The following is a 21,384-nucleotide window of genomic DNA, read 5'->3' as shown; positions in this document are numbered from 1 at the left end:
CTAAGATTTAGGAGCATATAAAGGATTTATATTACATGTTAATTTGAATATAAATACTATTAAATGTAATCACCAACTATGTGAAACTAATCATTGTTACAGGGATTTTAGTAGTAAGGAAAATGTATATATAATAAATTATTGAGTAGTCTAATCAAGCCTATTTTAGCAATATCATCCACTGTGTCAATGCTTGTGTCTGCCCCTAAATCATGTTTACACAGGAGCAACAAATGACATTTCTCTAAATGTGCTTTACATACAATTAACGTAGTTGTATAAAAAACATGGTGTGACCTAATACAGCACATCACAGTATACACAAGTAAAGCCAGATAACTTCAAAAGTTTGTATGGTATTGTAAAATAGGGCTCAAGTTCACTTTCGTTTCGGTGCACCGTTAGTCATGAGTTTCCTTTAACAAGGCGTGGCGTCAATGTGACGGCTAATGTCGTAGCTCCACCCAGCACAAATACTCAAAGGATAGACGAAAACAAGGAAGTTACGAGTAAAAATAAAAGGACGAGGAACTCTGTGTAAATCTTTAATTTATTGTCACATAAACGAAGGAATCGACCTGTTGGAATTCTCGTCCCGTGGGCTGTTTTATCTATAGTCGAGAAAAATGAACAACAAAGGTAAATTTGCGGTCAGCTCCGCTGTTCTGCTATTTTGGTTAGCCATTTCCTAGCAGCTACCAAAGGACTTAGCTAGCAAAACTGACTTACATAACAAACGAATTTACATACCGAACACGTATTCATTTTGTACCAGACATCTGTCATTGACTACGTCTTGATGGAAAACGTTAATTTTTAACGGCTAAATGTGTTATTTTACACTGCTGGGCGATGTTTTCTAAGGGAATACAGGTAAGGGGGGCTAGCTTTGGTTGCTACAGCGCGATGACGTGATCGTAGAGGTGACCTCATTAGGCATTAGGCAAGCGAGACATGTTAAATCGCGCACAACATCTGTTTAATCATTACATTTTTTAGTTTTTATTATTATTTTTTCACTACATTCTGTGGCATTTGCTATTTGCCCCGTTAGCTGTCAATTAACGTTAACCCCGGTCTTTGTCTTTTGGTTGCGCTTTCTAAATATCGTTCCTACCTAACGTTACCTATCTTATCTATATAGAGTATATGACTTTACAGAAAATCAGTGTAATATTCTAATTTGAGTATATTTTGACTCTTTTTTTTTTTCCCCCTTGGTATTGGTTTAGGTTCATATCCACAACAAGCTGTTTACCCTCAGCAGAGCACAGCACCTGTTTACCCACCTGCTATGCAAGTCCAGCCTCAGGTGTCCCCATATCCAGATGCCCCTCCTCCATACTCTGAGGTGACTACAAATAGTGAATATGTTCTGTATATAGGACATTTTGTCCTCTTTATTTTTTTTACCACAGTATATTTACAATTAAGTAGACTCCATAATAGGTTTTAACACAAGGAAAAACTGCAGCAGTTTTTAAATTGATGGATCATCTGTTGTATTACGAGTGCCTCCTCTCGAACAGAAAAAGCCATTCTAGCCGTAAAATAGTCCAAAGATATTGTAGCTAATATGATGGTGTCATAAACAACATAATCTGAACCTTATGCTTAGGTGCAATGTCTCTTAAAGAAAAGCACTAAAGTCTGTAAAGGGGCCCTGCACTGGAGTGATTTTACAACAGGTTTGTGTTCTTAAAAGAAAAAAAAATAATGCTGCTTTTATATCTATAAAGATAAAGATCGTTCAATAAGTAATAATGTTTTTAATAATATTAATAGGAAAAAGCTAATCTTATACTGTAATAAATACTATTAGTGTAACTTTGGCCTATGTACAGTTGTAAAAACATGACATTGGTTATTAATACAGAATGTGCAGTTACATGCATTTTTATGACAGCTTTGGGTACCGATTATCCAATTCATAGGGGCGGTTTCCCGTACAGGGATCATCTTAAACCAGGACTAGGCCTTAGTTTAATTAGAAAATGTAAGTAGTTTTAACAAACATGCCTTACTAAAAACATTACTTGTGTGCATTTTGAGAGAACACAAAGGCACTGATGAATTTATAGATATGTCAGTGCAAGTTGTTTTCAGTTTGGACAGTTCTTACATTTATTTTAATCTAGGACTAGTCTAATCCCTGTCCAGGAAACCACCCCATAATGTTTAAAATATGTTTACTGCAACTTACTTTGGCAAATTTTCCCTTCTCACAGGTTTATCAGCCCAGGTATATGGCTCCTCCCCAAGCCCCTGGACACATCCCCCAAATGACCTCAGCATACCCAGGTACTCAGATGTACATGCCCATGGCTCAGTCTGTTCCAATGGGGGCAATGGCATCCAGCGTCCCAATGGCATACTATCCCATGGGACCCATGTACCCTCATGGTTCCACTATGATGGTGGAAAGCGGATACGATGCTGGAGCTCGCTTTGGGCCTGGCACCACTAATTCCATTCCTGTGAGTATTCCAATGATGGCTTTTGTGTTCGGAAAGTAATCCGAATGTTTGTTTTTTGCTTAAAATGTAACCGTTTTGTTGACACGTTTGTGTTTATATTCAAGCCTGTACCACCTGGACACATGCCTAATGCAGCTCAATTGGCAGCCATGCAAGGTGCAAATGTGGTGATGACGCAACGCAAGGGCAACTTCTTCATGGGCTCCGGTGGGGGTTACACTATCTGGTAACAGTGAGCATCACCATGGGCTTGAACCGAAGCCCTCCTTCTAAGTTCCCAATCCTTTACCTCCCTTACCCTGCCTCCCCTGAGGCAGCTTGGCTAAGCCACAATACTGATTAAACCTAATGGAATGTAATATGTTAGAACCCCTTACTCAAGGTACAGTACTCCGCCATTTATATAATTGTGTATTTGCACAATTATATAATGTATAACACAATTATTTTGTATTCACAATTATACCTGTTTTTAAAATGCACGATAGTTGGTGTACATTTTTTGTGACGTTTTGGGGGGACACAACTCATTTTTAGCTTTATTGGCATTAATGTACCATTTTACAGCTTTATTTAGCTACTGAAGTTTTTTATGTTCACTTTTTCTTCTCGAGCCAGTTTTTCTGATGCCAAGAATTGTTAAATCATCTATCTGAAGTAGCTGTGCACTTGAAATTTAGCACGCTGCCTTTTATTCATATCATTAAGATATCATAACCTGAATGTCTACACCCAGATTATTATATCTTAATTAAGGAATAGTCAGATATATAAAATAAGGGACTAAGCACTGCAAATCAAGGAGAAAGATGTGTTTACAAACTTTAACAATGGCGGAGTATTGTACCTTTGGGCGAGCTCATATATATGTTATCAGGTGCCAAAATTGAATTGCGCACCATTATTTAAAAGCAAAGAAATTTACATATGAATGAATCTAAATGCAGTAAAACAAGAGAGAGAGTGAACAAGACAAACTAAACATGTGGTTCAGATGAGTTGCTTTTTTTAGTCAATATTTACCCCTTCAAGTCGGATACCCAGAGCTGTACATATATAGCCGTTTCATTTAGATAGCTTATGTGTCAGACAGCTTCCTTCTTCACAGGTATGTGTGTTGTTCTTACACAAACTTTAGCTTTGTCGATACAGGTAACGTTGTTTACAGAGGTCAAGAGGTCACAATTTATTTTCAGTATTTTACACTTTGGCACGTCAAGCATTTTTGCTAGTTTTGTTTTGGGGAGCTGCTTGTACCAAAGATCTCGACTAGAATGCACTAGATGCTTTTTTGCTTCACTTACAGCATCTGCACACAGGTTTATTCATAAACATATCATATGTAGGTGAAGGTGATTGCTTTGCAGGTGTTGTACACCTGGCAGAGCAAATTCCAGCTGTGACTGCATTTTGTAGGGGTGTGTATTTGAAACTAAAAAAAATCAAATGTTGCCTAGTTGTATCTTGATGTTTCTGCATGCACTTTTTGGTTTTGTTCTTAATAAAGGATTACGGTTTTGAGAAGTATTTAAAATAGTTTGTGCACTGTCAATTCTGATTTTGTTTTTGCTGAATTTTTTGTACAAATGCTATCAAATGCAAAGTTAGTGATGCAGTTCGTTGCATTGCTGATTTTTCAAAGCAGCGTGGTAAGTAGCGTATTCATACAACAGCTGGTGTTCAGAGGGGAGATTATGGCTAATATATCCTGCTATTTCTTTCTCAATGTCTGTGTACAAAATTTGCCTCCCTTTATAATCTAACCTCAGTTTTACTGAAAATGATTATACGGAAAATAAAACTTGCTTGAAAAAATGCTTTAAATTCCACTAGCCATTTTTAAACCACAGTTTAGTCTCATAATTCCAGAAATCTTTATTTCTCCTCTTACTGTTTAATGATAATCAAAACAGCTGTTTTTTTGTTTGACACTAAAACACATGACTTCTGTAGCAGTTACCTTGTGCTAGATGTGACTTCAATGCTGCTTATTTTACTAGATAACAATGAAATGCTTAGAAATGCTTTTTTCTTAATCATCACTAGCATGCCGTTATGTTTCTTATTACCCCATATACATTTTATGATTGAACTAAAAAATGTAATTTTATGCCTGTCTGCCCAATACGGCACATTTTTAGGGTTTCTGTGTATCAGGTGCATCACTGGGTATCCGACATCAGTTCTAAAGGTTTTGCCCTTATGGAAACAAACAAAGCAACATAGGCATCATTTAGGTTGTTTGTGTCTTTGTAAATAAGGAAGAAATCCTTTCTTCATCAGTCAATGCAATTGTGATGATTATTAAACAAAAAATGGTTGCTTTACCACCATTAATATCATTTTCTGTGATTATTTTCTGTGTGTTTATGTAGGTTTTTATTCAATTTAAAAATAGTTACCTGACCATTCCTTAAACAAATACAATTTCATTGATGTTTTCCCATACCTATACATGGCAAATACATAAGAGGGCAAAGCTTTCAGAACTCAAGATCTGTTTCAGTCTTAGAGCAGCATTTTATCATGGCACATGCCACGGTTTGGTTTGTGTATATGCTATGTAGCAGATACATTGCTTTTCTTGAGCCTCAATACCATGACAGCCATGGATGGCTTTAGTTTATGTGGGTACTACAGTTCAGGGAACCGTTTTGTTTTCCCTATATATAAAAACAAAGGTTGTGATGGGTTGTAATGGTTGCATACTGCAGCATCGTGGATTCAAGGTCCAGTTTGCTACATGGGAAAAGGAACTCCAATGAATATTGTGGTGCACTTAACTTTTTTATACTAAACCTTAAGAATAAAACAAAATTTAGAATAAAAGCTATTTTGAATTTTGACATTCTGTGCTCCAATTTGTTATTCAGTGGCCATGTTTCATGTTTCTTTTGACTATAATGATGACAGATATTTGATCAATCAGGTATCAGTGAAACACAGTCCTGTCCTTTTAGACACAGGTTACAGAGGTATTGTAAAGAAAACAGTTTAACTTGGACAGTCCTAAAGACAAAGAAATAACAGCTTCACCAATACACTCTAAAAAAAATAGTGCTATATAGCACTAAACGTGGTTCTTGGCTTGTAATCATAAGGGAACCACGTTTAGTGCTATATATAATCATATTTTGGTGCTTTAGTAGTTCTTCAGAGGTTCTTCGGGATGACTGAGGCGCTATATACAGACGTGCTCAAATTTGTTGGTACCCCTCCACAAAAAAAACAAAGAATGCACAATTTTCTCTGAAAGAACTTGAAACTGACAAAAGTAATTGGCATCCACCATTGTTTATTCCATATTAAATAGAAATCAGACTTTGCTTTTGATTTTTTATTCAACATAATATTGTAAATAATAAAACAAATGAAAATGTCATGGACAAAAATGATGGGACCCCTAACCTAATATTTTATTGCACAACCTTTAGAGGCAATCACTGCAAGCAAACGTTTTCTGTAGGTCTCAATGAGACTTCTGCACCTGTTAACAGGTAGTTTGGCCCGCTCTTCCTGAGCAAACTGCTCCAGCAGTCTCAGGTTTGATGGGTGCCTTTTCTCCAGACTGCAAGTTTCAGCTCTTTCCATAGATGTTCCATAGGATTCAGATCAGGACTCATAGAAGGCCACTTCAGAATAGTCCAATGTTTTGTTCTTACCACTTTCTTGAGTGATTTTAGCGGTGTGTTTTGAGTCATTATCCTGTTGGAGGACCCATGACCTGCGACTGAGACAGCTTTCTGAAACTGGGCAGTACGTTTTGCTCCAGAATGCCTTGAATCTGTGCAGGGCACAATTAAATCTCAAGACCATCAAGGCACCCTGTGCCAGATGCAGCAAAGCAGCCCCAAAACATAACCGAGCCTCCATATTTCACTGTAGGTATGGTGTTCACTTCTTTGAAAGCTTGATTTTTTCGTCTGTGAACATAGAGCTGATGTGACTTGCCAAAAAGCTCCAGTTTTGACTCATCTGTCCAAAAGACAGTCTCCCAGAAGGATTGTGGCTTGTCAATATGAATTTTAGAAAATTCCATTCTGGCTTTTTTTTTGTTTTTCTTTCAAAAGTGAAGTCCTCCTGGGTCTTCTTCTATTGCCCAAAAAGCGACGGATGGTGCGATCAGAGACTGACGTACCTTCACCCTGGAGGTCAGCTTGTATCTCTTTGGCAGTTATCCTTGGTTCTTTTTCTACCATTCACACTATCCTTCGGTTCAATCTGGGGTCGATTTTCCTCTTGCGGCCGCGCCCAGGGAGGTTGGCTACGATTCCATGGACCTTAAACTTCTTAATAATATTTTCAACTGTTGTCACAGGAACATCGAGCTGCTTGGAGATGGTCTTGTAGCCTTTACCTTTACCATGCTTGTCTATTATTTTCTTTCTGAGCTCCTCAGACAACTCTATCCTTTGCTTTCACTGGTCCGTGTTCAGTGTGGTGCACACAATGATACCAAACAGCACAGTGACTGGTTTTCTCCGTTTAAATAAGCTGAATGACTGCTGTCCAAGATTGGATACATGTGTGATACTAATTAAAGAAACTAATTAGTTTGAAATATCACATAATCCAATTCTGTATTATCTTTTCTAAGGGGTACCAACAAATGTGTCCAGGCCATTTTAGAATATCTTTGTAGAATAAGCAACAATTCATCTCTTTCCACAGCTTCTTTGCTTTATTCTATGACATACCAAAGGCATGCAAGTATACATAATGCAATAGCTTTTAATTTCATCACTCTTCAGGAGGAATGAAGCCTTATTTCTCATCATCCCTCATCTCATCATCTCTCTCCTTTATCCTAAATGTGTGCTCTCACTGAGCGTGTGTGTGTGTGCGTACTTGTCTGTGTACGTACGTGTGTGTGTGTTGTGTGTGTGTGCGTGCGCATCCGTGTGTGTGTCTCTGTGTCTGCGTGTGTTTGTGCGTGTTGTGTGTGTGGAGTGTTTTGTGTGTGGGTGTGTCTGTCTTCTGTGTTTCAACCTTTTCTTGTTTTTGCAGGTACAACTTTTGATTGTTTTGCTTGTAGTCAATGTGTCTCATGTGCAGCTGCTTTGTAACAATGAAAATTGTAAAAGCGCTATATAAATAAAGTTGAGTTGAGTTGAGTTGAGTTATTTCAATGAGCTGTAAGGGTACCAACAAATTTGAGCACGTCTGTAGCGTTTTTTTTTTTTTAGAGTGTAGAGGTGTAGATCCGATTTTGCATTTAAAACTTAATAAACAGGCATAGGAAAAAAGACACATTGGAAATTGACAAATTGCATTCATTTTTATAACGGCAAAGATGCTGTAACCCTGCACAAAACGTGAATTTGATCAGAACATCCTGACAGAGGTATTATTTATATTTGGCACTGTCACGCCATGACTTTGTAACAAAAAACAATCATCAGTTATAAAGTGTCCAAAACAAATACATTTAAATGGTTTGCAAGGCACTGTAACAGTGGATTCTCCAACTTCATTTTTGTTTAAAATCAATTAAAAAAAGAATGGGGTTACCAAAGGCAAAGGAGAACACTTATTAGCACTGTAGTGTCATGCATCTTTAAAAAAATCTGTACACTGCTGCCAATGTTTGGCTTCCACTTGCTAAACTCATGCAAGGTTATAATAAATAATACACTGTATTTAAGAATCTCATCAGACTTCCCTGGCATTCTGCTGAAACTGTGATTATACTATGTTTTTGGACTACTAATTATATTTAGGCTTAAAAATGTCAGCACAAAATAAATGATTGTCTCTGTAACTTTACCATACGAAAATCAAAGACAAATCCTAACAATGGCACGCTTGTTGATGTTACAAATAAACTGATATTTTTCACTTATCTTAATCCTTCCATTAATACAGCACCATATAACTCAATCTGTATCCATTTAACCAAGCGTTTCGTCCTTCCGCACTTGGCACACCGTATAGACTGTATTCAGAGGTCTAGTCCGTAGTTGATTGTTGAATACCTCCGAGCAGGTCAGATGAAGTACTCCTTTTTGCCTGGAGTGACAGTATCATTGTAGACCTGGTCTGGGTCAACTCCTGGAGCAGGCTCACCTGCTGTCCTATAAACACCCTTGTTGTGGCACAGGTATCGGTACAGGAGGAATCCACAGAGAGCAAATGTCACCAGGACAAGCGCAATCACCACTAGAAGAAAATTATAGGTCAGTTTTAAACAGCGGCCAATATACAAAGTCTAATTGTGACACCCCTAGTACATATACCTATTACCTAATAAATTACCAATATCATTTACCTCCTATGACAGCAGAGTCTGTTTGCTGTGGAGCTGCAGTTGTTGGTGCAACGTCTGTTGCTGCAGAGAAGAGAAACATCATGAATTCAGAAACATAAAACCTGTGTGTCAACATTTGTTTTATGCACAACAACAGCCATGTGGAGTTACAACCATTTCCGGTGGGGGAAACTGTGCAACCTTATTGAGAGTAATCGGATTAGGAATACTGCAACATGCCATTTAATGTTAGGCCAATTTTGGGCACGGATTTCATAATACCATACAAGATTTCTAGGTCATACAAGCCTAGGTTAAAGTATAGATTGTATATGATAGAAAACAGCACTAAAGCCAAGACAGATTATGTTACAATAACCTATTATGATGTTCAGATTCATTGTTAAAAGGGCGTCACACCCAAGTCTGTGGGGAACTAAGATAAGGTATTTTCTTACGTGAAGAACACTACTTACCACTGGGACCAATAGTAGTCACGGTGAGAGACATAATGTTATGGACAGACCTGCATGGAGAATTTAACGAAAGAGAGCGTTTTTACCCAAAAGCAATTGCTAGTATATTTTGTAGTCAAAGAGTTTAATTTAAAACTTCTATGATGTATAACATTTGAAATATTTTTAATTACAGCAAGTTTGTATCTGTTATCCTTTCCTTAAAACATTTGAAAGAAATGTAGAATTTCTAATGCTGTTTTTACTTTTCAATACAATAAAGATGAATATTGAGTCAGTCAGGAACTTCCTGCCCCATACTTATTTAAACAATGAAGTATTAACCCTTTTTTATATAAATAAGCCTCTTCATGTGTGACATTGCTTCAAAACCAAAACAGGTTTAATATTGTGTAAACTTCTGTTTAAGTATTAACTATTACATGTGGACAAACATTAGGGCTGAGCAAAAATATCTATAATATATAGTTATACCTCTACTATCGATACATTTTTTTAAATCATGTCATATACATACAGCCAAAAGTAAGTGAATGCGAGCATGGCCAAAAATATAAGAACGCTTCGAGCTCTCAGAGCTGATGTGTGGGTGTGCTTTGGTTTTAAAAATAAGTAACGGAGTAATGAGTTATATCAAATAATGCTGTTTGTAGGCTTCACAAGTCATGACCCACCAAGTCACTTGGCTACTGCAGTGCATTAGACAAAAAGTTTATTCCAAAAAGTAAAAATGACATTGTGCTTTCACGGATGTGACACCAGCGCATTTACAGCACGGATGAACCAGGGGTTTTACACTGCCCATGTTCATTGTTTTAACTGTAATGCACCACAACAGCCAAGTGACTTGCGTGAGCCACCTTATTCCCCTGTGCTACCCACTTGAGGGGCGCAATCCACAGTTTGAGAACCCAAACCTCTGATCTAAAGGTCCATGTATCGCACATCATGGCCACTCTGCAGAGGTAAGGGATGTTTTTACTCTTATCCTCACAGAAAACCCCCGGTGGTGCACAGCATGTTGTATTTCTAGCTCTACTTTTGACATTTTCTATTTAAAGTATTGCAATATATCGCAAATGTGTATCGTATCGAAATACATAGCAATATATTGTATCGTGACCCATCTATCGTGATATGTATCGTAATCGGGAGGCACTTGCCAATACACAGCCCTAACAAACATCACTGGACTGTGAGAGTTATGAGCCTCTTTTTGAAGGTAAATATTATAATAGAAAATATGCTAATCCCATAAACTAAAACACTGGGGAGGACACATTCATCACTAAATTCTCACTTAAAATGTCCACATGCGTCTTCTGAATCTTTTTCAAAGACTGATCTATTATCGTGTCAACCTACTTTTGGTTTTATTCATGCACTCCTACGAGCTACTGTACAAGTCATATGGTAAAGTTACTGTTAATGCATTAAGGGGGGTCATAAATCTCACTTCATATTTGTAAGCCACTATTCTAGTTACAAATCTCGTGAGCACACAAAAACATCACATAAAAGAGCGAAATATTACTGTAAGAAGGTGTTGGATGGTCAAATAGTTGAAGACAAAGAAACCACCGGTTTTTGTTTGCGAACGCAACCCTAAAAAGGAAACGCAACGGATCCCTCTCGATTTCATTTGATGTCGTCGACAACCGCCACAAACACTAAAAACTCCCTTCAATCGATCAATTTAAACACATTTAGAGATTGTTATAACCAGCTGTTCAGGCAGTAAAACCGACAAAACTACTTCTACTTCTACAGAAACAAAAAACAAACTTACCTCCCGAAGTGTTGAAGTGGCGTATAAACGAGTCTCGGCTAAAACTGACGACGATCCGTCTTCCTTAAACTCACAAAGGATCATAAAATGTCGAGCTGAAATTTGACGCATGCGAGACAGCGTGAAGCAACCCCACGGCGCACGCTGAAGAGTGCGCGCGTTCATGAGCGTTTCCTCCTGCGCGCTCACTTGGGATCAAACAATGGTCGCATTCCACGAAATGACTCATATTAACCAACAACCACACCAGACAAAACAATACTGCCTGAGCAGGTAGCTGCTATTAAAAGTTATTTATTGATCGGTGAATGTCAAATACATTACAAATGTTTCCATTCAAGTGACAATTATTATTTGAACATAAATGGCTGTCACTCACGTGTAGCCTATATTAAAAAGCATCCAGACACAAAGAAGACCACCATATGTGAGGGCTACAATCGAGTGAAGTTTTTTTTTAAAAACACTGATTTTACTCAAAAAAACTTTGTTGAAGTGTTCACTAAGATTTATTTAAAAAGAATCTACAATAATTCTTCTAAAAATACATCAGGAGTGATGGAAAGTAAGATTTAAGAAATTAAAGTGAGCACAACATTTGGAAATTCTCTGTTACGCTGCATGTTTGCTGGAAGATCGCAGGTTTCTGAGAACTGGTAAGAAACCCGACGTATTTTCCTGTAAACAAATTTGAAAGTAAAAAACAGATCTGCTCACTGTGGATTAAATGAAACACATGATGATGAGCTGTATAAATGTTCTTAAATTATGCTGACCTTTGTCTTCTATTTAGGGGTTATTCTCTGTTTTAAAGTTCCTTCCCCTTTCCTGATGAATGGTCACTCTTGAAATAAAAATAACAGATTGCATGTTGAGGTACTTTTTTCATTTTGAAGTCATTTTTAGAACGGTAAATGCCTGAATGGGGTACTACATTACTTGTTGATAAATACTACACAGTACATACTCTAAAAATAGTATGTGAAACTGTGACCTATATACCATGACCTCATGTTAGATGTGAGGGTTGTCCTGTTATGATCTTGAAAAATACTATGTTTATTTTGCATTTTTTATTCAGTTTTGAGTAAAAACATATCTTAACCTTATCACGTGAGTTAAAATAGAGAAACTTTTGGTTTCATGTGCATTGCATTGTGGGATACTGTACCCACAGTACTGTGTATTTATATTTGTATTATATTTGTAATTTAGGGTTTCTATACATACTACAGTAAAAAAAATAGTAAGAATAACATCTCAGTAACCCATTCCAATCATAGCCAGTGATGTAAAATTGCTATAATATATGCAATGAATGTTTTATACAAAAAGTCTGTTTTGCATCACTCAAAGCACGCTCACCTCCACTGAACTCACTGATTGTGAAGTCTCGATTTGTTCCACATCTGACTGGTTGTCATGAGCTATTCCGTTCTCCATCCCAGAAGGCTCCGGGTCCTCCATCTTCTTAGGCTCCTCCATCTTCTTATGCTCCTCATGTCCATCTGAGGCCAGTGTGGTTTTGATCTCCGTGCATTTAGTAGGACTTGAGTTTGCTTGAAGTTCACTCTAATTCTCAGAAGATGATGAATCATCTTTAGACACAAGGCTGTCTTCCTGTCTGTCTTGATTTGTAGCTGTTGAAGACTCGTTCTCTTTCTTCTCATCCTCCACTGGTTCATCCTCAGTGGCGTCGTTCACCTGGGGCTCATGGGAGGGAACATCTTCTTCTTTGGGATAGTCTATGGAAGTGGTTTCTGTGTCTCTGAGATGAGGCACGTTGTCATAATGGGGTTTGGGCCTGGTGGGACTGGTCTGTTTAGGGCTGTATGGTTCATATTTTGGTTTGTCAGACCTAAAACTGGATGAGTTGTCTCTCCTGTATAGCAAATACATACAGAAAAGAATGTTGTGTGTCACAGCTCCAATGAATATGTTTCAGTAAAAACGTCACCTTAAAAACATATTTTTATCACTATTGCAACATATTATTTTTTGTGACAACATGCCCCAATAGCATGGGACCAGTCTTTTTGAAAACTCCTTAAACTATATAAGCTGCTATAACTTAAGATAATACATTTTCTATAAACATTTACAACATCACATATCATAGTTAGACAAATTATATTTTTAGTTAAATTAATGAGAAATACACTATTTAATGCAACAAATCTTCTATTCTATCCACTTTTACCAGCAGGTGGCGGGAGTCCCCAACTTGAAGATAAAAGAATCTGAAGATGATTTTACCTGAGAGAGCTTCTGGGGCTGTAAGTCATGTGGAAATCATAAAAGCTTTTAAGTGATCTGGGAGACAACGTATCTCTAAATGACCTTCTCTTCAAGGAACCTGAGCTTTAAAGGAAAAATGAGCCTTTTGTTACTATCTGCAAAAGTTTCACAGTTTTCAAAGATTATAAAACCACAGAGACCAGACTATAAAGCCATATACCGGTTGAAGTTCTTCACCATGAAGGTCTTATCTGGATGCTGGTCCCTCAGCTCTTTCATCACAGTCTGTAGATCCTGATTGTTCTTGAATAGAAAATTCAAGTATTAGAGTATTATTATTTTTTTAGAGTATTAGAGGACGAGGAACAGCTTGTTTTACCTTGGTCATTTCTTTGTAGAAGATATCTCTAAGGTAGGAAATAGCTTGGAAGGCTGTGACATAGCATCCGATGCGACTGTAGAATGTGAGAGAAGATGAGCAGCTTTACATTCTCAGTGGTCTTATCTTATTATTAGGGCTGTCAAACGATTAATCATGATTAATTGCATCCAAAATAAAATTTGGTGTTTACTTAATTTATATAAATATCTCACTGGACGGGTTAAATGCAGAGGTCACCATAGCTGACAAATAGGTCACTCTCAGAAGACAGGTCCAGTGGAGGATAATCAAGAACTGGCCAGTGGTGCAGAAAGAAGAAGCCAATGGCTGTGGTTTAGGCGGATGGACACAGCATGTGATGACCTTGTAACAATGTGACACACCCAGGTCTGATCAACCTGCGGTGGGCCTCCCTTGGCTGAGGGTGTCTTGTGATAAAGGACCGAAACACCCAATGAGGCTGAGGTGCACAACTGACGATGTGTCGCATTGATGGGAACCATACAAAGGGCATTATCAGCAGCACCTCACCAAAAGGCATCTTTCACCCAGGATAATGTGATGAAAGTGGGACACTAAACTCATGAGATGTCTCTCTGGTAATGGCCAGGAAAGGTAAGTATGCTATGTATTTGTATAATCATTTATCCCCCGAACACAGAGGATGACGAACCAGTGAAACCTCAGACCTCCTTTCCTCTATTCATATTCTTGGCTGCTCCCCCTGTCATGCATAAGGCGTGGGAAATGTACTATTGGGCAATTCAACTGTGCTGAAATAGTGGGATTATAACACCTAGCGAATCTGTCTGTTAACTGTGCATATTAATTTTGTATTTATAAACATATACACATACCTGCATAGAAAAATATAAAAATCGATTATTGGTAAATACAGATACATGCATGTAAATATTTCCTAAATCTGTATACATATTTGTGTTTATAATTTACTAAATTAATATACACAGTACACATATTGTGTAAACACAAACTTTTATTCTGGATGCGATTGATCACGATTCATCGTTTGAAAGCCCTAATTATTATTATATTTTTGTTTTTATTGTGTTTTTTTCATAGTCTATTTACCATTTAATTAGGGTTTTAAATTGATAAAAACTACAGTAGTGTACAAACCAAATTTGTAGAAACATGCTTGTTGAGGATTGTCTAATGTTTACTATTTAAAGTATACAGCCTATTAACTTTATAATAGATTTAAACACTTTGCTGATGAATTTGTTAAGTGGTACGTGTTAAGTTATAAACAAGAACGTTTAATTTGGAAGTTGAATTAAGTTAACTTGCTACCTTATACTAATAAACAAGGAGAAACAATCAAGCAGTCCCAGTTTATTTTCTTGGAGAAAAAAAAGACCATGTGTTGTTGAGTCAATTGGCTGTCAAGAATAGGGAATCTTAAACAGAAGCCAAAAACAAACCTATAAAAAGTGCTCTAAAACTGTCATTAGGTTTTAAGTATGCGTGCGATCAATAAAACTACTCACCTGTCAAATAGAATAGGCAGTTCCTCCTTTAGTTCTCTGTTTATGTCCTCAAATGTCGTCTTGGCTGCCTTCATCTCATCGTCAGCCTATTAAAACAACAGAACAAAGGAAATATCTATATAAATATGAAACATCTTATTCTCTTTATTACTTGATTTCTCAAACAAATGAATGAAATCTCTTTAAATAACAATAAAGCTATTCAAGCACTTCATTATTATAAAGATGGTACAATTTCTCATGCTATCTGAGATGTATTAGACAAAGTAGCAGTAAATATTTCAAATGTCACATAATAATACCTTCCCAATTTTGACGTCATCTTTCTTTTTTGCATTCTTCAGCCCTGTCAGGTGATGTCGGGCGGAGTCATAGTCTACAAGCTTCCTGCCTCTCTTGGCCACTCGTTCCTGCATCATTAAAAAAGCAAAGTTTTCAGAAACTCTATATAAAAAATATAATTGGAAATGTTTGTGATTTGTGTGTGTGTGAGGCAGCGGCCGATACCCTAACATCTGAAAACTGGCTTATGTAGGAATCCACGGTGAGCAATGCCTGATCTCGCAGTTTAACCTCATAGTCACTCCACAGAAGATCTTCCCCCTTGTAGACGCACACATTTGTATTTAACAATTCTTGTTAAAAAGCCAAATCTAGAGTTCTTAAAAATCATTTCTAAAGTATTAATGTTGTTGCATTGAGAAATGAGAAAAAAGAAAAGTGTCATTGCAGATTAGCTGACATTTGGCTGCATATGTGCACAACTTTATAGAAAACTGACTCTAACTATCCACTAAAAATATACCAGGACTGTTTTGTCAAATGCACAAGCACAAAAATCGTTTGCAGATGATGCCCATTTTCACATGTTTAATGTCCAAATACTTTGTGATGACACATATTATCTCAGTAAGACCAACCTCCACAACTACACCGAGATCCTCTGCGCCATCCCACTCAGGGTCATATGCATCAAACAGGGACTGAAACAGTCGACTTGAAGCATCCCTCATTACTGTCACACATAAAACCTTTGAGTCATTAAAAGCTCTTTTTATTTAACTTTCAGAGCTGACACACATTGTAAACTTGAAGCGTGCCAGTATTTCTTTGGCTGTCTCATAATTGTAAAGATTCTCACCTCTGACGGCGTTCAGGTATGCTTTAAGATCCTTGTGTATTCTGTATGCATCATTCTGTAGAGGAATCGTGAATCAAGGTCATGTGAGTGCAGCCAATCTCTTTAAAGTATTAGCGTATTTAAAGCTGCCTCTTTGTTTACCATAGTAAATTTAATTTACCTGCTGGTCTTGGAGGTTCATCAAACACTGCTCAAAGAGCTCATCTTTGGTCTCATCAGATTTGCCAAGCTTCTGCAACACCTGTCAAGATATCAGATATGCACAATTACACTTAAGTAAGTAAGAGAAAATTACAAAGTAAATAGTGACTTTGGAGAGCCCCAGCGGACAAACTGGGGCAATTAAGGAGAATGTTAAAAGCTACATGTTAACATTGGCTCTTGTCAATGGAGCTTTACCCCTCCCATTGAAGCAGATAAAACAACATTTAAAGCTGTCAGCTACTCCCTTCTCATAGTCATGTGACTGTCGTAGTGATTGACTATCAGAGTAAAACAACACAGTACATTTAAGCAAGACTAACAGTATTGGAAATTGCATGGCCATTCTTGACATTTATGTGTTTTATGGTTCCTGATACGCACCTTCTCCTGCGCTCTGCTGAATTGTTTCTGGACCCGTTTAGCCAGCACATTGGCCCCTCCTTTTGAGCTGATGCTGGTTTTGCTTTCTGCCATCTCCACCACAGCTCTTCGAGCAATGTTTTGATAGACCCTACAATTATTTGGTCAATTCTGAAGAAGAATAAAAGAATAGTTACTGGTATATGTTCTATTTGAGACACACCTTTTTGCTAAGCTTCTTCTGCAGTCATAAACCATAAATGTCTTATCTTTACAGGTCATGGCTTTGTGCATTGCAGCCCCTGAGTCATATTTCATTTTGAATGGTTATCTGCTATACAGTGCTCACTAATAGGGGTTCACTTGTCAAAGAATAAATGAAGACCATGTTTGAAAATAATTGGAATTCTTATGGAAAGATCTCATTTCGCTGCTGTTCTATCAGTTTCAGTCCATATCCCACCACACATAACCACCAGAGACCCACAGACATCATTGTAGTTTCTTTCTTTTCCTTTCCTGTAGCTCAGTGGTTAGAGTATGGCGCAAGCAACGCCAAGGTCATGGGTTTGATCCCAAGCATTGCACAATGCACATACTCATAAACAAATGTATAATGCAATGTAAGTCGCTTTGGATGAAAGCGTATGCCAAATGCATACATGTAAATGTAAAACCAGTACAATTCCAAACAATAGTGCTTTAAAGTATTCTATTCTATTCACCATGAGAAGTGTAACATAAAAAAGATCATACATTTTTAGTGTAGTATCTTGTTTAAAAACCAAAGCAAACTACAATTCCCATTAGCCACACAAAATAACCCTTGGCCACGCCCACACACCAAATGTGTTCTGTTTTCTGCGGAGCACGAATGGCTGCGTATGTCATCAAAGTACCGCGAGAGCACATCAAAAGCATACGGAGTAGTCTGTTCTCGCGGTATTTGATATCACACGCCCATCGGTCTGCGCAGCGCTACATGAAGTAGACCACGCCCAACGGTTTGAACTCTGCACTGTTTTTATGTCGATGGGTTCCTATGCTTGAACTGAAGTTTGTAAGTTTGATGCTTCAAGACCTGCTAGACATGATCATGGGAAGCGTGTTGGCCAAGTGTGCAGCCACCGACCTAACCATTCAGTGGCTAGGATGGGCACTTGCGTCTGCTTTCAAAACGGAGAAGTTTTACGACTTAGCAGGTAATGATTTATTCCAAGACGCGGTCATACGTATTTCATGCACAACTATATGAATGTCGTCTTTGTTGCTGTCGTCGGTAAACATCATATTTCTATTTAAAGTGGCTTTGTTGCAACTTGCGCGATACAACCGCTACATGTAATGTTATCAAATATATTACGAGACAGCAGTTATCTAAGCTATTATGAATGTGTTGTGAAACAACCATAAATGCGTCTCTGCCCACAAAGCAGCTTTCTCAACCGAATTTCGAGACAAGCCCCGCCTCTTGACCAATCACGTCTGTGCCTCCACATACAGTCCTCGTATTATTGGACTTAGTTACTGTCAATCCTGTCGCAAGAGGCGGGACTTATCAGAGAACGAGTGAAAAATAGAACGCTTATAACTCAAATGTGTATCTGTAGAAAAATGCATGCTATTAAAAAATGTAATAACATACCGTGAATCGAAGCATGTAAACAGAACAAAACCAATTAAATTAAATGTATATTTTTTATATTTATAAAAATAAATGAAAGATTTCTGAATACATTTTTGTTGCTGCAGCCTACTTATATTGAAACGCAGCACCACACTTATAAAATAAAATATTGATATAAACTTGATATAAAGAGTTTATTACTCTCTATGTAGTAGTATTTGTATAGAATATATACAATTTCAACCTACTGAAAGTGATCATAACTAACTATCATGCCATTATACATTTACTTTATTTATTTAATGCAGATCCTGATATAGAAAGAAATTTGTATTGTACTCACCAGTCAACATTCAACTTGCGTTAAAAAAATATTATCCAGTCATTTCAGTCCGTCAAACTCAGCTCCTAGAGCTCTCTTCTGTCTTTCTGTGAGAAATGTGCTCTTGAGGATCCTTGAACTTTGGTACCAATTGCCACCAAGTCCATTGGTAAAATATTCAGTGAACACGCCTCACTTTTAAAATGGCCGCAGACAGGTGAATGACGTTTCTGCCTATGTCTTGAAGGATATAGGATCCCTTATCAGTTGAACTAAACATTAATGTGTCTGCTCTGTAGGATCAGGTACATTCATATTGTTGGCTCATCTGAGTCGTGTGTGGGGTGGCAATGGGCACCTTAGACAGAACATACAAACTGGATGTGTCACTGCGTGGGGACTGCGGTAAGAAGACAACAGAATTGAAGTCAGCTTTATGTATTAATGTACGTCATAAAAGTTATAAGTTAATAAGGTTAATAAGTGAAAGATGAGGCCTTGTCTTGCAGGCTCGGGACTTTTCTCTTTCTAAGAATCCTTAAAGAAGGACAAGACCGGCGGTTTAACAATGTCAGAGACAGCCCAGGGACATTCTTTGTGTATTGGACCATGCAAGGTATTTTAACTACACGGCTATTGATTATTTCAGTAGTTACTGTTTTGCACTTAATTGATGACTGCAGAGTTTTAGAAGGTCATATTTGTTCATTCATATACATATAACGTATGAACTATATACATAGATGTAAATGATAAAGCTTACATCATTACAACAAAACATTTCTTGATTGAAATCTTTGTCTTTCTAGCTTTGTGGGTATATGTCACCCTTTTGCCCACCCTAATGCTAAACAGTGAAAGAAGAGATGAACCCTTGGGCGCTCGTGACTACATTGGATGGGGAATTTGGGGGCTGGGCTTCGCTACAGAAGCTATTGCCGACCAGCAAAAGTGGCGTTTTAGGAATGATCCAGATAACGCTGTGAGTAACTTTTACTGATAAAAGCAGTTTGATGAAAGTAAAATTATACAAAAGTTTGAAGTTAATCTATTTTCTTTTCAAATATTCAATATGTCTAATTGTGTGGTGAAAAATGTAAACATACACACAAAATAAAGCTTCATTAAAAATAAAATTGATTAAAAAAACATTTTATCTTAAAATCCTGAAATTTCCCTTCAAGAAATCCTACCCAGAGCGCTTATTCATTTGCACGTAAGGATTTAATTAACATTCTAGAGCAAAGACATCACATCACATGTGTCTCCATGTGTTCACAGGGAAAATTTATTCATCATGGACTGTGGGCATACAGCAGACACCCAAACTACCTAGGGGAAATCCTGCAGTGGTCTGGATTATTTCTGTCAGCTTCCTCCGTCATGCGTGGACCACAGTATCTCAGCGTGATGTCACCTGTCTTTGTCTGGTTCTTACTGAGGCATGTTAGCGGCATCCCCATCTTGGAGAAACTGGCTATGAAGAAGTGGGGATCAGATCCTGCTTTTCAGGATTACATCAGAAACACTCCACTGCTTTGGCCCTTTCCCAAGTTTAAAGGAAACTAAAGCACTTTCAGACATTACTTTTGACAAATAAAACCAATTCTGTATATGGCTGGATACAGACAAAGAAATGGACCAATTTCCTTAATTATACCAGTCTTTATACAAGTAAACTACCCCATCTTGTATCTTGGCACACTCTATGCTTATTATCATTTATATTATTATCATCAATATTATCATTTATAAGTAAACATTGTACTGTATCATTGCATCTCTGAACCCCAAAAACCACACCGACACAAAGCACTTGCAATGGATGACTGTATTTTACAAAAAAAAGCACAAGTCTTACAAAGTATCACACCACTCAAACTGAAAAGCAATTGGAAGTGATAAATCAACCTCACTCGATGTTCCACTTGGTTAAAGGTTGCCCTTTTGAATCAATAAAAGTCCTGACAGATCTATGCTGCACACAAGCAGAATCTCACAAAACTCGTACTAATTCTGGAGTACCAATGCTGCGAGTAAACGATGTGAACATACATGAAAACTGTCCAATCAGTATTGGTTTCTAAGATCTATGAACAGAAGCATCTTGTAAAACATTAACATTCATAAACAATCATGAAACTGAAAGACCGTCACAACAACCAGTAGTGTTTCTGCATGCTGAACTACACATTCGTCTCAATTTTTTAATTTACCTCCCAGAATCAAAAAAAGTTTGACCTGGTTAAAAACACACTAAATGTAAAATTTGATAAAATCTTGATCCCTTTAAGAGATTGAGATTTGTCTTGCAGTTTCATGTAAAGCATGTTCATACAGTTGCGGATTACACTATACACAACTTTGTAGTTAGTATAACATTAACTCATCAGATTTGGGTTTCTTGATAAAGAACTCCCAAACTGACAGAATGAATAGTTTTTTTATAAAGTTTTGTGGAAACCCAAAGTCCATCCCTTTGGTTGTGAGGATGTTAACAGGACATTTAAAACCGACTAAAAAACAATGTTGCATTAACAGATAAAACCAGTAGCGCAAAAACAAATCAAATACAAAACATGCAAGTTGGACAACGTTATATAATATATA

The 21,384-nt window shown here is 37.4% G+C and overlaps 3 protein-coding genes and 1 long non-coding RNA gene across 4 annotated transcripts; 2 read left to right on the top strand and 2 right to left on the bottom strand.

Moving 5' to 3' along the window:
- Positions 1 to 459: 459 nt before the first annotated feature.
- Positions 460 to 2,817, top strand: dazap2 (DAZ associated protein 2). The gene is made up of 4 exons (XM_057319497.1): positions 460 to 639; positions 1,233 to 1,351; positions 2,229 to 2,477; positions 2,582 to 2,817. Exons 1-4 carry the CDS (start codon positions 627 to 629, stop codon positions 2,705 to 2,707), a joined length of 507 nt encoding a protein of 168 aa, XP_057175480.1. The 5' UTR covers positions 460 to 626; the 3' UTR covers positions 2,708 to 2,817.
- A 1,410-nt stretch (positions 2,818 to 4,227) lies between these two features.
- Positions 4,228 to 11,162, bottom strand: LOC130545139 (uncharacterized). Its single transcript, XR_008961621.1, has 4 exons — positions 10,990 to 11,162; positions 9,201 to 9,250; positions 8,746 to 8,805; positions 4,228 to 8,636 (listed from the first exon to the last, which is right to left on the bottom strand). It is a non-coding gene; the product is annotated as an uncharacterized LOC130545139 (long non-coding RNA).
- A 1,177-nt stretch (positions 11,163 to 12,339) lies between these two features.
- Positions 12,340 to 18,896, bottom strand: bin2a (bridging integrator 2a). The gene is given in 12 exon segments (XM_057319751.1): positions 12,340 to 12,871; positions 13,246 to 13,350; positions 13,448 to 13,530; positions 13,607 to 13,682; positions 15,121 to 15,206; positions 15,423 to 15,530; positions 15,628 to 15,723; positions 16,041 to 16,135; positions 16,262 to 16,316; positions 16,422 to 16,502; positions 16,847 to 16,996; positions 18,796 to 18,896. Coding segments are annotated over 11 exon segments (1,410 nt in total). The 5' UTR covers positions 16,940 to 16,996; positions 18,796 to 18,896.
- Positions 17,827 to 21,366, top strand: si:ch211-210c8.6 (uncharacterized). The gene is made up of 5 exons (XM_057320211.1): positions 17,827 to 18,027; positions 19,074 to 19,179; positions 19,284 to 19,390; positions 19,584 to 19,756; positions 20,056 to 21,366. The coding sequence occupies exons 1-5, from the start codon at positions 17,868 to 17,870 to the stop codon at positions 20,341 to 20,343; spliced, it is 834 nt and encodes a 277-aa protein (XP_057176194.1). The 5' UTR covers positions 17,827 to 17,867; the 3' UTR covers positions 20,344 to 21,366.
- The last annotated feature ends 18 nt before the right edge of the window (positions 21,367 to 21,384 follow it).

The sequence above is a fragment of the Triplophysa rosa genome, linkage group LG21, assembly GCF_024868665.1.
Source record: "Triplophysa rosa linkage group LG21, Trosa_1v2, whole genome shotgun sequence".
In the NCBI taxonomy this organism is placed as follows: Eukaryota; Metazoa; Chordata; class Actinopteri; order Cypriniformes; family Nemacheilidae; genus Triplophysa; species Triplophysa rosa.
The sequence above is the reverse complement of the archived record's forward strand: the minus strand, read 5'-3'. Positions and strand labels throughout refer to the sequence as shown.

Excerpts from the sequence above, each read along its gene's own strand:
- dazap2 (XM_057319497.1), top strand. Across the intron at positions 1,352-2,228 it reads CCCCTCCTCCATACTCTGAG|GTTTATCAGCCCAGGTATAT; the intron begins GTGACTACAAAT and ends CCCTTCTCACAG. Across the intron at positions 2,478-2,581 it reads GCACCACTAATTCCATTCCT|CCTGTACCACCTGGACACAT; the intron begins GTGAGTATTCCA and ends TTTATATTCAAG.
- si:ch211-210c8.6 (XM_057320211.1), top strand. The coding sequence starts at position 17,868 with ATGCTTGAACTGAAGTTTGTAAGTTTGATGCTTCAAGACCTGCTAGAC. Across the intron at positions 19,180-19,283 it reads GTCACTGCGTGGGGACTGCG|GCTCGGGACTTTTCTCTTTC; the intron begins GTAAGAAGACAA and ends CTTGTCTTGCAG. Across the intron at positions 19,757-20,055 it reads GGAATGATCCAGATAACGCT|GGAAAATTTATTCATCATGG; the intron begins GTGAGTAACTTT and ends ATGTGTTCACAG.